Genomic DNA, 16,128 nt, shown 5'->3' with positions numbered 1-16,128 from the left:
AAAAATGGTAGTAGACTCTTCCCTTAATCAATTTCGATCAATATATTATAGCAAGCTTAATATGTGACCAAAGAATTAAAAATTAATAAATAAACCGAAAATGATTCAGTTACTAGCTACCCAGAAATAAAATCACTTTAATTGTAAACTTATAAAAAACAAGAATTTATTGACCGTATTTTATTAAAGTTTAAATGAACGAAATTATAATTATATACATTTCATTATCAATATTTTCATTAACACTCAATCCACCTTAAACTATAATTCCTCACTACAATTATGTTCAGTCAGTAATTCCCTTTTTTATATACTCGCCGTAGTCACAATAAATACAACCTTTCTTTTAAGTAGTCGCCAAATTCTGAAGAATCGTGCATGCAAATACATTCGTGACGTGAATTAACACATAATATACATGATCAATGTGAAACGAACAGTCAAGTTAAAGTAAAAGATTTGTGCGACAATACATTAGATGAGTCATAAGGCGGCATAAAATCTCTGATGTACCATCAAATAATCTTGCTTTACTTTGTATTTTGCATACTCGTAAAATAGAATAAATGGTTCTTTACGTTGTTAAAAAGAAATATACGGTAATGATGCTATAAATTTGCCTAGAAATAGTTTTAGTGGAAAATGGCAAGAAAGAGACAAAAAGTATGAAGATTCTCGTATATTTTGGAGCTAGATTTTTTCGACCGCCTGAGAACGGTGCTCGAACTACCCACATTCCCACTAGACCAGCGTTATCTACGAACTCCTTTACATACTGCCTGTTTTACAAGATCGTAAAAACTCAAAGTTTAATTTAAAGTTAAATCATGTATCATGTATAAAATAAAATTGATAATATATTACGCGTGCAATAATTTTAATAATGTATTTTCATAAAGTTGTTTCAGACTATTTCATCTTTATTGTAAAATTTATTTTTACGATCGGTCAAATTGAAAGAGTTATAATACAGATGGACAAACGTGACAAAACTGTACATATAGGTACCGTTTGACAATTGCCTATAGGATAGAAGTAGTCCGTGACTACGGTCTACGTGATTCTTTGACGATGGGATTGAAAAAAGGCTCGTCTACGTGCTACATGGCATCCACACAAGAGATTTCCATAGCACGCGTTTTATATTGAATCAAAAATATTATGAGCAATTTAATTTTATCTCGATATTTAAAGCATAATGACAGCAAAATAGCATAAGAATCGTAAAATGATGAAAAAAAAACGCATGTAATATTTTAAGAGTATTAATAATATGCATTTGTAAAGAGAGGAATAGGATTTGGAAGTATAATGTTTAATTCACATTTCTAATTTTTCTTTTGCGTTTTGTTATTTCGTGGAATCGTGGTATAAATCAAGTTATTATATTTCTAGACTCTGTTTTTCAGGGTGTGTGTATTTTCCCGATCAAATGATGGGTTAGGAAGAAGCTACAAGAACAGAAATAAATAAATTATGCTAGACTATTCTAGGTGAACGATCTCAGCAAAGGTTGGTCAAACACAAAACCAAAAACAAACACAATTAATATTCTAACATAGGCCAAAGGAATACACTTGCATATACAGCACCTAATAATTATAATTAAAATTACATGTCCTATACTGCCAGATTCATGGCCCTCATCAATTACACGGGACAAGGGCACCTCGTCGTCCTCCAGGGCATCCTGACGTCCCCTCCTCCCCTCTGAATATTTAAAAATCGAATTTACGTAATTCCGTGTCCTTCACGTAAGGTGAACCTTGATGCGGTCACTCACCTCCTTTTTAGATCCTCTTGCAGAAAGTGAATGCTTTTTTATGTGTGGGGAATTCCTCAGATGTTCGCCAGTTAATATATGGGTTACATTTGAGTCATTCTAATCTCGATTGTCCTTGTGGTCGTCTCCAGGATGTCCGTCAGGGATCGTGCGAATTTAGAAATAGTCAATACTTTTTCGTAGCATAGCAACGCATTGGACGTACACCTAAAATGTGGATAAGATAAGATCACAGGAACTCTGGATGCAAACCACTTTTAGTGGTTCGATCTGGAAACCTTTAAGGGAGACTTATATTTAGTAGTAGACTTCCTGCAGTTCATCATAAAATTGGCTCAATGTCGACTTTTCTAAGCGGCCATGTTACTTACTCCACAATACAACATGGTCTGAAGGACATTATTGAGTATACCTGCAAAGAAACTCACCTGTGATTGCCTAATACACGTTTAGGCTGACCGGGGGTCGCAGGCACCATGCTTTCTACAATCGTCAACACTAATGGAAAACAAATAATGCAAATGACATATAGCCATAGACTAATCGGTAGAAATAATCTTGTCTGCGACCCAGGTCAATGTGAAAAAAGCAGTGGCCGACGAGCACCTAGGCGCCAAGCCATGAAAGATTAATATTTAAATTCAATTGTTCTTCGGATCGATATCCCCTTTAGTGCTTACATTACGTTTTCTAATTTGTCGTGTCTAGTGTCTGCAATTCTCGGAAACTGTTCGTAATGTACATTTATTTGCAATTGTTACCTTAATGCATGTAAATATATTCCATATTATGTTGCAGTTTTCATATAACTGTAAGTGCCGCATTGTAGCCATTGTTTTTTATCTAAATAGATGGACGTACAAGACATTAATTTACTCCAAATCACCAACATTAAATTTATAAAGATTAGCAATTTTAAATTTAAAAGTGCGACACTGCGTTGCATTTTATTATATGTGGTAATTACATTGAGTGCAGTAAATTCGTGATAAAAGGTATTTCCCAGTCCTGGCCCCAATTGATGTACAGTCTTCCCTTTCTTTCTTCTTGATCACTGTCACAACACCATCTTCTCTTTATAGTTCATCTCCTTTATCACTTAATTTTCAATGAATCTCTTTTTGTCCAACATCTATGCACCTCTCTTACTTGCAAAACAAAATGCAAATCTAGTCCCTAATAAAGGAACTTTCATTGTGTCTTGTGTTATATATTAAATAAAAACCTAACTTTTATTGTTTTAATATTAAGTACAAGATTTAATTGCATTTTTTGGAGTAGGCAGAGGTGTTATCACAATCCAAATGCACTTAGGGCATATCTAACTGGGGCAAACCTTTTACCAAATACAAAACTAAACTATAACTAAACACCCGACGCAAAAATCGAACTCGAGACAATATGTACACTACGCCACCGAACCACCTATATAAGTATAACGGTTTTTAAATTTGGGAGGTCCTTGCACTGTCTCTTTAGCAGTGATATCAGGCTATCTACATGTGTCGTATCGCACAATCTGACATCCAACTCGCAGCCAGAATGTCGACTCGCGCGAGTATGCGAATGCAGATCACTTACAAATTTAAATATGAAATTCAGCTTTATTTTTAGATGTTTTACATAATAAATCATACGTGGAAACCGAGGTGTTCTCATGGCAAGCTTCGTATTCCGATCAGTAGTCGTAAAAGTCAGCTTGGGTTAGGCTTGGAACAAATAACGTCTATATTTAGCTCTAAGAAAAAAAAAGTTTTCAGATTTCCAATTTACTGAAGATTTCAGAGGGGTACAAATCATACTTGAAGTCACGTATTTCAATGCAGGAATTTAGTCTCGTTTTTAATGGATTCGCCTACTTGGCTTGCTTCGCCTGTTTCTGGATGATAGATTAAATATATAAGAATTACAATTTCGATACTGACTGATAAAACAATACTAAAACTAGTCTTCATAGCTTGCACAGAAGAAGAGACATTGCCGCCGCTGATTTATGATAATTATGTTACCATAAAACACATTTAGAACATCAGTAAAGATCCAAAAACTTGTTCTACCTCGTTAACCATTCCTAGTTTTTTATCACAAGTACATATTACAACTAAATTATAATTAACCTTACATATTCAGTATACAATACTAACGAATCATGAATATCAAATTAAAATCCCCATTTTAGTAATTTAATTAATGCTTGAACAAAAAATGCAGACATCTTTATTGAATAGCATCTATGGGGCATTAATCAGACGTGCTCTTTTTGTGTGTCTGGGACAAAGTTTGATCAGAAATACTAGATTTGTAGTAGCTAACTGGAAACAGCAAAAAACTCGAAACGTCTATGTATTCCGAACGTTAAGACATAATTGATTTCGTAGACCATAATGATGTCAATATTAGTGCTCTAAATTGCTTGTAGAGGTGGCCTTTCTATTATTGATAGGGCTAGGCCCTCTAATCTAAAGATTCAATATCAAGAGTTCGTTAGTAACTTGCTTAGATAAATATTTAGGGAAATACTTTTTTTTAGATTTTTAACATTCTCAGTTAATATAGTAATGTAATAGTTGTCTGATATGAATCGTTTGAAGCGATAAGACCGCCATTTGTACCAACATCATTTTATGTTATGTCTTTTTTGTCTCCATTGTAAATGAAAATGTTATATTATTATAATTACGCTGGTTTACTCACTATATTTTCGTTCACCCTCGTGTATCTTGGAATCACTTATGCATTAAGATAATACAAGACAAGCTTGTACCGGGATTCCATTTTACACCGATTTGAAGACATATTAACTTCAGACAAGGAATATGTATTTATCAAATTTCTGTAATAATCTCTGATCCAAATCTAAATATTCGATACGGCTACAATACAAAAAAGAACAATGGACACCACGAGCCCCGAACTGCGTAACAATATGCATAAAGGAATTCGCATTATATGTATTTTTAATCACTCGTCTGCAAACTCGTACAGGTGTTCGCTACAGAATGAATCAGTGATCCCTGCCTCTCATACTAATGCTAAGATTTCCGGCATAAATCCACATTATAACAGCAAAATCAAGCAAATTTGACTGTTATGACCACTTTAGCTGTATTTATGGGGTACGTCCGATGGTATCGTGGCACGGCAGACCGCCGCACCGATCTTATCGCTCTGCTACTAGTGTGCTCAAATCTCCACGTGTTTCCAATACTAATCTAGGATGCTTTTTTAAGTATTACGGTCATGCGCAGACGCGAACTTCCATAGTGAATTTTGCAAGAAATATGAATTCTTAAACCGATTAATAAATAGAGAGCAGTTTTGGATATTAATTGTGATAGATTAGTTAGTTATTACGTAACTTACTCGTCTACTGAAAATTATTAATTCAAGTTTAATTTCTAGACAAACTACCACTGCTAACTACTACTTCTAGCCTTACTAGATAAGTCCTAAGGTCTGAGACGGTAATTATGCGGCACTGTGATGGTGTAAATATCGTGAAGCATACCTAAGCATTCTCCTTGATAATTTCAAAGGTATGTGAAGTATGCCAACCCGCACTACACCAGCGTGATGGACTAAACCCTGTCAATAGTAGAGGAAACCTGTGCCCAACAAAGAGCAGTATTTAACACAGGCCTGATATTATTATTATCATATTACTATGAATTAAGTATAATGCTTACCACCAGTCTTCATAACTTAAAGTAAAATATACCATTATTGTCATACTTTAAATGTAACCTCAAATGACTTGGTTCTTACAATTCCAGTAAATGTTGTCAAATTCTGCGCATAACCCGGATTATAATATTAATATGTAATGAAGCAAACAGGACCTCTGTGAAAGAATTCAAAAGAAAATATTTGTACTCGAAATATACTAAGAAACGTTTAAACGGTTATGTAAAATAAATTGTTTTTATGCGCAATAAAAAGAGTTTTATATGACATACTCTAAACGCATGCCACTTACACAAAAAATTTTATAACAGGGGCAAGACGATTTGTCTTCTAACTTTACATCACAGAACTTGCCGACTTTCAGATTTTGAACTGAAGTAATTTAAATCACAATTCTATCTCAATGTTAGTTACCACTTAAACTGATAGTTAACGTGCCACTACTTATGATCACGTTGAAATATAGGTGATGTTGCCTATCGCAAAGGAAAGGAATAGTTGAATTCTTTCTGGCTTTGCTGATACTCAACATTAGAATATTTTTTTAGCCGAGTTTTCCAAATAAATAAAGAACTCTATTGCATGGCTAAATCACATTTGTTTAAAGCTCTAATCAATAGCAATCAAAAATACAATACCATAAATTTCATATAATACAAACACTTTGATAGTTAAGAGAAAGGCTAATTAAAGGAAAGGTGTTAGGGTAGGACGTTTCGCCTAAACCACGTCCAGAAACAATATCAGCTGACCCGCTTGTTTGCTGGTCTATGCTTAATTCAAAGAACATGTGCCACTTTTAAGTCTAAACTGACGTCAGACGATAAATAAAGAATACAAAGGTAACGATAACCAAATGCCTGCGTGATTTGTGACCATACAGATGACAGGTCAGAATCCTGCTCAATATTACGCACTTTGGTGTTTATTATTCCAATGACACGCGTTTTTCTGACGATGTTTTCCGACATCTTGTTAGCGAGACGCATACGCGATTAACTGAAAAATACGCACCTGGTTTTTGGCATACGTGATGTTAGTTGTGTATGTCGTGAGGTTTGAGGTTCGATTTTTAGGTATTCATTTATTTTTATATTTTATTTTATTTAAAAAATCCATACTCCTTAATACTAGAGTGATACAATCTGATACACTTATCTTGAGGCCAATAACGGATTTACATTTTGTTTACACGTTTAAATAACAGGCAGTCAAAAGTGGGATAGTGTCTCTAGAGGAGCATATATATGTGTGTTGTGTGTGTTATAGGAAATTATATTAATTAGTGTCTATTTATATAAGGTTTTAAAATTTTACATATTGTCACCTAGATTAATGCTAAAAGATTATCAATACGTTTCAATATATTATGGAGACAAAACAACTAGAATTAAATAAAATAGTGGTCAAATAAATTTGAAAAACAAGTAAGGTGAGAAAAAGTAAGAAAATCTATGAAGTTTTTGTTATGAAACTAAAATAATATAATCTTAGACATTTCGCAGGAGTCCAAAAAATAATTATTTACCAATTAGTTCCGTTCCAAGCAGCTCAAATATAATACAAGAGACTCTAAAAAATACTAAATTAGCTATAGCATTAAAAAATGTATTTAGTATTTTTTGTATTTATGGTATTCAATTAACCAGACTTCATGAGTCAGTGGGAAATGGCGGACCCAGCTGCGAGCAAAGTGGTCGTGAGTTATTTAACATCGTGTATATGGAACGAAGGACAACAATAAACAAACAAACTAAACACCTGCTTGCAAATGAACGCCGTAAATATATCCCTTGGGTAGGGTGACCATCGGTATCGCCTTTCGCATTTATCCTGACTTTTTAATGAACTTTGATAGAAATCCACTTTACGAATTACGTAAATGACTTATTACTCATTGTATTTCTTCGCTAACCAAAAAAAAACACAAAAAATTTGGTCAAACAAATGCTTACAAGATTAATTCCGCCTGTATATTTTTTTATATAATAATAATATTATCAGCCCTGTATTATATACTGTCCCACTGCTGGGCACAGGCCTCTTCTACTACTGAGAGGGATTAGGCTTTAGTCCACCACGCTGGCCTAATGCGGATTGGTAGACTTCATGCACCCTCAAAATTCCTATAGGGAATTTTTCAGATTTCCTCACGATGTTTTCCTTCACCGTTAAAGCAAGCGATAATTCACAAAGAATACAAAAATATTTTTTAGAAAAGTCAGAGGTGTGCTCTTTGGGTTTTGGACCTGCGGACATTTGTCTCGGCAGTCCGTTCCACACCCAACTAGGCTATTGCCGCTAAATTCATATTTGTATATGAAGTTCTAAATAAATAATGAAAAATGCTATAAATCATAATGACATTGATTCAATTAATTTGGTTATAATGAATAGCACTATGTATTTTAATACTAATTATTTTGATAGACTTTAATCCCAGAGTGACAGTTTTTATGGTAAACCTACTATGCCTACTACAATATCCGAGAAACAGTTAAAAATCTAGTAATCCACGAGTACAGACGTTATAAATCGTCATGAATGAGCCCTTTTGTCATTCCACATGCATAGGTATTAAGAAATTAGATATAAGATGCAGAGTCCGGTCGGTGGCATGACCGTGCGTTAGCAAAAAAGAAATATTTTAGTGTTTAAACGTTTGAAGGGCCTGTAAATACCTAGAAAAATCAATCGCAGTACTTAAAATTTGATTAAACTTAATGTTTATTTATTTTTTCATCACGGCAGGGGCCTTATTCTCTACGACAGTGTAAACTTATAAAACAGCCATGTTACGTACTTGTTACGCACTATTAAAATACTATGTGGCATAGAGAATAAGCCCCTAGTCCTTATACGCGACTGTCCTGAATTATATAATGACACTATACTTTTTGCTTAAAAGAATTGTGATATAATAAAACATTATTAGTAAATTCTCTTAGAATTTTTAGGGTATGTGAAGTCTGCCAATCCGCACTAAGCCAGCGTGGTGTATTAAGGCCTAATCCCTCTCGATAGTACAGGAGGCCCGTGGCCAGTAGTGAGACAGTATATAATACAGGGCTGATATTATTATCATTAAAACATTATAAATTGAATATTAGATAAGAACCTCGATATCAATCACTGTTCTTAACAACGAATCACTGTCTTAGCACATCCTGGAAAATGCACGTTTGTGTTTGACAAGCTAAAAAGGGTCATAAATAGTATATTTATGACCCTTTTAATATAAAATTCGTATAAAGCGTATGCTTTATACGATCCAATATTCACTTACTTATAAAATATTGGAAAAAACAAAAATACAATATATTGTGGGATGGGACAACGTGTACATTATCCCACATTACTTTTGTCGAATTCAAAGAGGAGATGCCATCCATATTGAAGCATATCAAGTTATATTTGAAAAAGCGTCGATACTAGGAACTTTCAGAATTGCTTTTAGGAGATCTGAAATAATCTACTTATCATATATAAACCTATAATGTTAAAACTTTCCTGAACCTAAATCTGAAAGTACAAAATGCGTAACCTCATCTGAAAACCAAGCAAGAATTACTTGATTGAGAGTATATATATGGAACTATAATTGTATTATTATTTGTTATTACATGACTAATTTAAATGCGTGCAATAATCATTACGTACTTTATTCCAGACCAACCAGTGGTAATTGCCAAAATCCAGTGAGGCAAATATCATTCGCACTACGAAGGTGGTCAAAATCAATACAAGACCACATAGACTTAAAAACATAGCCTGTGATTTTAATGCGTAGTAAAGTGTTTCATGTATCGAAGTGCAACAGATTATAAATCACCTAATTAAAATAATTAGCAGGTAAACAAAGGTTTTTGTCACAAGATAACACGTGAATCATTGCTGAATTTTAAGAAATAATTTGTGATGGAATAATAGCTGGAATTAAAAATATTATGAGGAAAATTACGTATTCTATTCGATAATACTTAATTTCATAAGTTGGGCAGTGATATCTAGGAGTCAATTAATTGTTTATGGAATAAGCTTGCTTACTGGAAGCTTGTAATTGGCGTATAGTTATTTAAGGTATAACTAGTTATTTAAGGTATATTTTGTAAGAATAGCCGTAAGCTCCCTGAATACCCCAAAATAAAATAAAATTTGAATTGGATTATACGAAAAGAAAGCTTAATTAAGCCTACTTACCTAATGACTGGGTTTCAATTATTACATAACGTTAATTCATAGGATAAAGTACAACAGAAACAAAATAAAAATGACAATGTATTTGCACGTCCGGCACAATAGCGCTCTGAGGTCCTGGGTTCGAATCCCGGGTCGGGCAAAGTGATATTTGGGTTTTTCTGCTCAGTATCAGCCCGGAGTCTGGAATTTGTGCCCGATATGGCGATAGGCTCGCCCCCTATCACATCATGGGACGGAACATACTTGGCGAAAAGTGGGTGCCCTAGTTGCGCCTCTGCATACCCCTTCGGGGATAAAATGCGTGATGTTATGTATGTATGTATGTATTTACCTATAAAGTGTTCAATTTGACTCATTTTATTTTCAGACAAGTTTTAAATTATTTAGTGAATAAACCTTATTTAAAAAATTAGCTCTTACTCAAACACAACCTTTCCTTGTATTTCTCACCTATACGCTACAGTCAAATAAAATACTAAAATATCCAGATAATTACGGACTTTGCAAAACTTACTAGAAACTTAAAAAAATATATATTATCAAGTTCATATGTATACACCAGTCATTAAAAAGCGTAAAATAAAATGTTCACAGGAAAGCATAATTGTTAGACAAAATTAAAATACAATAATTCATATTAACAGTATACTACTTTCTCTACAAATGGATAATTATTTAACAACACTAATTAAAATAATTCTGATTGCCAGTATAAAGCGCATGAAAAACGCTGATCTAAAATAATTTCCAACCATATGTCCTGAATCTTAAAAATTTAGGAGGAAATTTGTAAATATTCCCTATATCAGGTAAATTTATTGGAGTGGTTACTGAAGAATAAGATTTTTTTCTTATCTCTTTTAAATGTATGAAATTGCCGAAGTTCCTATAAATATTCTTTTGAAGTATTAATTACATTCTATCAAATGTTAAATACCTTTTGATGCTAAATTATAATTAATAATAAAATTTAAAAGTACCTAATGGAATTGGAATATTTACTTTATCTAATTTATGTGGATCCAAAGAATATTCAATGGTATATTGTAAAATTGTAATCCACCTATTTCAAAAGAATTATATACAAAGTAAAAAGCAATTTAAACAATGAACATTATTATGCTCGAAAATCTGGTAAGAATATTCTTACAAAAACTAAAGGAGAAAAATAATTATATTTAAATTGATTAAAGAAAAAATTGATAATTAAAATATTTTTTAAAAATATAATCAGATCGATACAGATTACCCGTTATTTTGAAACCGCTGAAACACAACACATTTCACTTAACACCCAATCCGCAATCCAGATGAGTCATCCATCGGAGCAAGCAGATTTGTGCAAAAAACATCAAAACAAAAAGTTCAACGGTTCACCTGGCTAATGATTTTTCTACGTGTCGTGCATTCGGTGATCTCCACTGAGATGTCCAGTTTCCCATAACGGTTGGAGAACATTATCGGATAGTGTAAAATGACGGTATTGTGCGCGGGTGCAAGCCGCCGCCGTGCCGCGCATCCCAATGAGTCCAGCCCGGCTCGAGTATATAACGCGAGGTCTCACCACGTTCAGCACAAACTCGACAGCAGCAAACCGCACAGCACCCTTTGGATCAAAGGGAACTACACAGTGTACAAAAAAAGTTACGAAAAAAAGTCAAGAAACATGAAGTATCTGGTGATCTTGAGCTTCGCCCTCTTGGAGGTGTACGGATTCCCCTACAACCCGTACTACGGAAATGTCGACTCTCGTAAGTCAATTTTGATTTCTTAATCTGCCTCGAACTGATTATTTTGAAATGTCCTAAATATTTGTTGACTATCTGATTGTTTTAGAATTAAACGATCATTTGTCATCTTTAACTTGCGAATCGATAATTCCGAATGTTTTATTCATAGCCCAATTATTGATTTCATTTGTGCTTGCTAGATTTTTATTGAGAAATCTTTTTTATTGCCTATAATCTGTGACACATAAAAGTTCCATAAATAAATAAAATACGCCTACTGGATGCTAAAAAATCGCTCTTTGACAGTGTCATACGGCTCGAGCGACAGTGCTCGCGGCGGAATGGTGATGAGCCGATACTACAACCCGTACTACCAACGCGCCGCCGGCGGAGGCATGGCCGCCTTCATGTACAAGCAGCCAGAGCCTCAGGCAGCTCCGTCCAGCCAGTACTACCTTCCCGACCGCCGCCGCCAGACCCTGGACGACACCAACTACGTGCCGCCCCAACAGAACGAGGTCTTCTACCCTCAACAGCCCGAGAGCCCAGTGGCAGCCCCTACCGAAGCCAGTGAACTTGCAGAGCCTACTGAGAAAGCCGAGCTCTTCACAACTGTTGTCCCCGTCGTCCCAGTGAAGGAAGTCGCTCCGGTTGTCCCTGAGCTTTCTGAACCTGAGCCTCTTGAGGAGGAGCCCGCACCCAAGGCCAAGAAAGTTGTGAACAAGAAGAAGCAAGTGAAGAGGCCCGTGGAAGACGAAGAGGACGAAGACGAGAGCTACCCTCCCCATAGGATGCCTTCTGGAGCGTTCTTCCCCATGTTCTTCGGTTGGGGCGGTAGGTCCGGCGGTGGTCCTGGAGGCCCCACTGCCATTGCCAACGCGTACAGCACCGGCCGTGGTGGTGTTGCCACCAGCCACGCCACCGCCTACGGTGGACCCAGACCCGAAGAGAAATTGTAAAAACATAGACCTAAGTGTAAATTGTGTATCTTTATGTTGTTATATATAAATATACTTTAATATATATTTTGTGATTCAAAAGGACTTTTCTTTATACGACTGTGAAAATTATTCCAGTATTTATAACTCACTTAATCTTACATCACACACAATTCTTACCAAACATGATTTCTATATTACAATTATCTCATATCATAGTTACACAAGTACATTTTATTCCTGCAACATCGAAACCTAATGTAAAAGTTTGCAAAACATACAAACATTTCCTTGGAGCGAGGATAGAACATGTGACTTCTCATTTTGAAGCTGGTAAAACGACTGCTACGAGACTAAATATTAAATTAAACAATATATATAAAAGCGCCATCTATGATGTAAGAACTTAAGTTAGATTCTCAGGCCAGTCTATTACGTCTGACATTGTTGTCTATACAACAGTGCAAAATATAGTTGGTATAATAAATCCAGTCATAGATCATAGATGGCGTTGAACAACTTTTACTTGAAATGGATGTCTCATGAACCAGAAAGCACTAAATCACCAGCAGAATATTACAAAGATTGATGTAATATATTGAATATTAATACGGAATATTATGTTGTAACTAACAATAACTAAGTTACGCTCTCTATATATTTTGTTGTTGAATAAACACCCGCGACCAGAATAGTACGATATCCGGAAGACTAAACAACCCTCTCTCTTTCAACGCAATTTAATACCATTAAGCTATGTAATTAAAAGTTCAGGGTAGTTATAGTACTCTTAAATAAACATGGTGTTAGGCATCACGTTGACTTCCCGTCTTGTCTTTTAATAAAAAATAATTCCACCAACATGAACCCTAAATTCTAACCCTGACTGGTATAATAATAATATCAGCCCTGTACAGTCCCACTGTTAGGCACGGGCCTCCTCTACTACTGAGAGGGGGACTAGGCCTAAGTCCACCACGCCGGCGTAGTGCGGATTGGTAGACTTCAAACTGATTGGTAAATGACCTCAAAATGTTATTTCCAAAAACATTAAATAGTATACTTAGTTAAGTTCTTATGAAGTTTACGTTTATCAATTTTTTACAGCATACTTTTTAATTACTTGACTAAAATTATAATTAATTACTCATCAGTTTGTTATAACTCAAAACCCAGTAATTTATTATTGTTATGATAAAATCTCTCGTAATTGATGGAAATACCATATTTACAGAAAATTATTAACTGTAGGGGTTACCCATAATTCGTGACGCTATACATTTTTAATATAACAAAGCGTATCGTAGGATAGTTTTCTGACACAACAGAATCATTCATTCCACGGATACATTACATTTGTATCGCTTAGTGATCGCCTAAATTATGCCGGCCTGCCAAATTGTTTTATAAAATTTTGCTTATACAGGATCAGTGTGATATTGTGTTATTAAATTAAAATATATACATATCTTAAAATTACACTTTACAATCATTTACTCGAGCCGCAGATGTAAAATATTAGTTTCGAATAAAATAAGTATCAATAATAAGTAATTTTAATTTTACACGACCTGATGCCATTACTACGTCTAAAAAATTCGTCGCATCGACAACATCTCACTTTCATCCAGAAATAGACGAACACACACCATATTTGCACTTAACTACAAAAAGGTGGAAAAATCAGGAAAGTAAAACCGGGATTTTTGTTGAAAATAATCAATATTCATGAATAATTTTCGGCTCAATCTTAGCGGACGTAAAGACGAGTATGTTTTTTCATTTATTAACGCAATATCAAAATGACTCTATGCATATAGGACATAGAAAGGAAACAATTTCTTGCTACCAATCTGTTCGACAATTAAAATAGGAATAGAATTGTGAAATTCCAAGCATTTTTGTCCAGATTGCTTATAATAAAAACGAAGTCGGTTCTAACATTTCTAAGTACCTAATGTTCGATAAAAATAACTCCATTTATTTATAATTAATATGTTTTCCTGGTGGTACTATGTTTTTAAACGCGTAGGTATTATCCAAGTGACTGCACTGATGCCGGGAAATTTTGACGTCAAACACGCAAGGGATCGTGACATTTAGAAGCTAAGACACGACCAGTAACCACAAATCATAACCACGTTCTACCGCAAAATAACTTAGATGTAAAATTTTAAATTACCATGAATTTTCGTTCTAAGGAAAATGTGTATGTTGTATCCGACGGCAAATATAATTGGATATAGTTATGCCTTTATAGTTGTTACTCGCGGCTTCCTCCCCGTGAAAAGCTTTCACCGCTACAAAAGTCATTAACTCACTGTAGGGATCCATAACGTCATCTATTTTAAAATATAAGATAATAAATACAAATACTTTCTAAGGCACAAAATTATCGAGATAAAAACTAGCCTAAATGCTAATGCACAATCCCTGTCCGAACTTCATTCAAATCCGACAACAGTTTCTGCGTTTATTCTCACCAACAACAAAACATTCACACACATTCGTATTATTATACTCGGAACCTCGCAACGCAAATCACAAATTGCTTGCCACACAAAACATTGTACATAATATCTAGTTTTAGATAATGTTGCTACTGATATTTGTAAGGATAGTCGTAGTTACCAAGAGAATCAGGACTTATTTTAAGAAACTATGTAAGAAGTCGAATTGCCACTATCCTTCTTTTTTCAAACCATGTCGTACTGCTTATAAGCATGTAAATATGGGAAAATGAATGTTACTTAGTGAACTGATTTCTCTTCTAAAGCATTCTAATTAGAGACCTTGCAGATACCCTAAGCGGGAGCATAGTTAATTATGGTTAATTACATCATTCATGTCAGAGAAAATAACTGATTACATATTGTTATATTTTCCAGACGATTTTTTCTCAAACGATTGTTAAGGACCTCGGAAACTCCATTGAGATCAGCACTGTTTATGTAAACAGGTTAAGTGTGAAGAGATGATCTTCGTCGATATTACAACCGGATGTGTGGAGGTGAAACATTAATCTCGTATCGTGATGGTATTGTATACTGATATTTTTTATGAAAAAAACATTATGTGTATTTTAAATACCGCATTGTCAGTATGCAGTCGTTTACATATAACAATACCAACCCAATAGTATATAGAGCCCTCTGCTGAGCACGTGTCTCCTCTACTATTGCTACTGAGAGGGTTTCCGCCTTAGTCCACCACCCTGACTTCATGTGGGTTGGCAGACTTGTAAGTCGAAATTACATGTGTATTGTTTATTATCTTTCGCTTTTAGAGTGAAGGTGAACATTGTAAGAAAACCTACATACCTAAGAATTTCGAGGGTATATGAAACCTGCTTTCTTACACTAAGCCATCGTGGCGGACTAAGATCCAAACCTTCTCAGAAGCAAAGGACGCCCGTGCTCAGTAGTGGACAGTATATAATACAAATCTATTATATATTAATATTTTATTATAAAATATAAAATAAGCTCTACATAATTTTTACACTCATGACCCTCTATTAATAAAAGGATAAGCTGATCCAAATCCTATTTAAATAAAATTACCATACAGTATAACCGCGATAATCGCAGTGACACAAGCACAGGTAATAGCAACTAATAACGCACCCGGATGCGCATGCGCAGAGAGCTCACGCCCGCGGGCTTACCGAGAATACGGCAAATGTTCATTGAATATTAATCGGTCATTTTGGTTGCCTGTTTTCCTGTAAGATACTTTTCTGGACGTTTTGTAACTTAGTTTTTTATACCCCAGCTTGGTAAAGTGACTAGAT

General features: G+C 34.7%; 1 protein-coding gene across 1 annotated transcript; it reads left to right on the top strand.

Moving 5' to 3' along the window:
- Nucleotides 1–11,220: 11,220 nt before the first annotated feature.
- On the top strand, nt 11,221–12,437 carry LOC115450132. Its single transcript, XM_030178113.2, has 2 exons — nt 11,221–11,418; nt 11,704–12,437. The coding sequence occupies exons 1-2, from the start codon at nt 11,334–11,336 to the stop codon at nt 12,354–12,356; spliced, it is 738 nt and encodes a 245-aa protein (XP_030033973.2). The 5' UTR covers nt 11,221–11,333; the 3' UTR covers nt 12,357–12,437.
- Nucleotides 12,438–16,128: the final 3,691 nt, after the last annotated feature.

Source organism: Manduca sexta, chromosome 25 (assembly GCF_014839805.1).
Source record: "Manduca sexta isolate Smith_Timp_Sample1 chromosome 25, JHU_Msex_v1.0, whole genome shotgun sequence".
NCBI lineage: Eukaryota > Metazoa > Arthropoda > Insecta > Lepidoptera > Sphingidae > Manduca > Manduca sexta.
The sequence above is the reverse complement of the archived record's forward strand: the minus strand, read 5'-3'. Positions and strand labels throughout refer to the sequence as shown.

Bases quoted from the DNA above. Each gene is read 5' to 3' on its own strand.
- LOC115450132 (XM_030178113.2), top strand. From the start codon at position 11,334: ATGAAGTATCTGGTGATCTTGAGCTTCGCCCTCTTGGAGGTGTACGGA. The intron at 11,419-11,703 runs GTAAGTCAATTT...GCTCTTTGACAG, and splicing joins CTACGGAAATGTCGACTCTC to TGTCATACGGCTCGAGCGAC.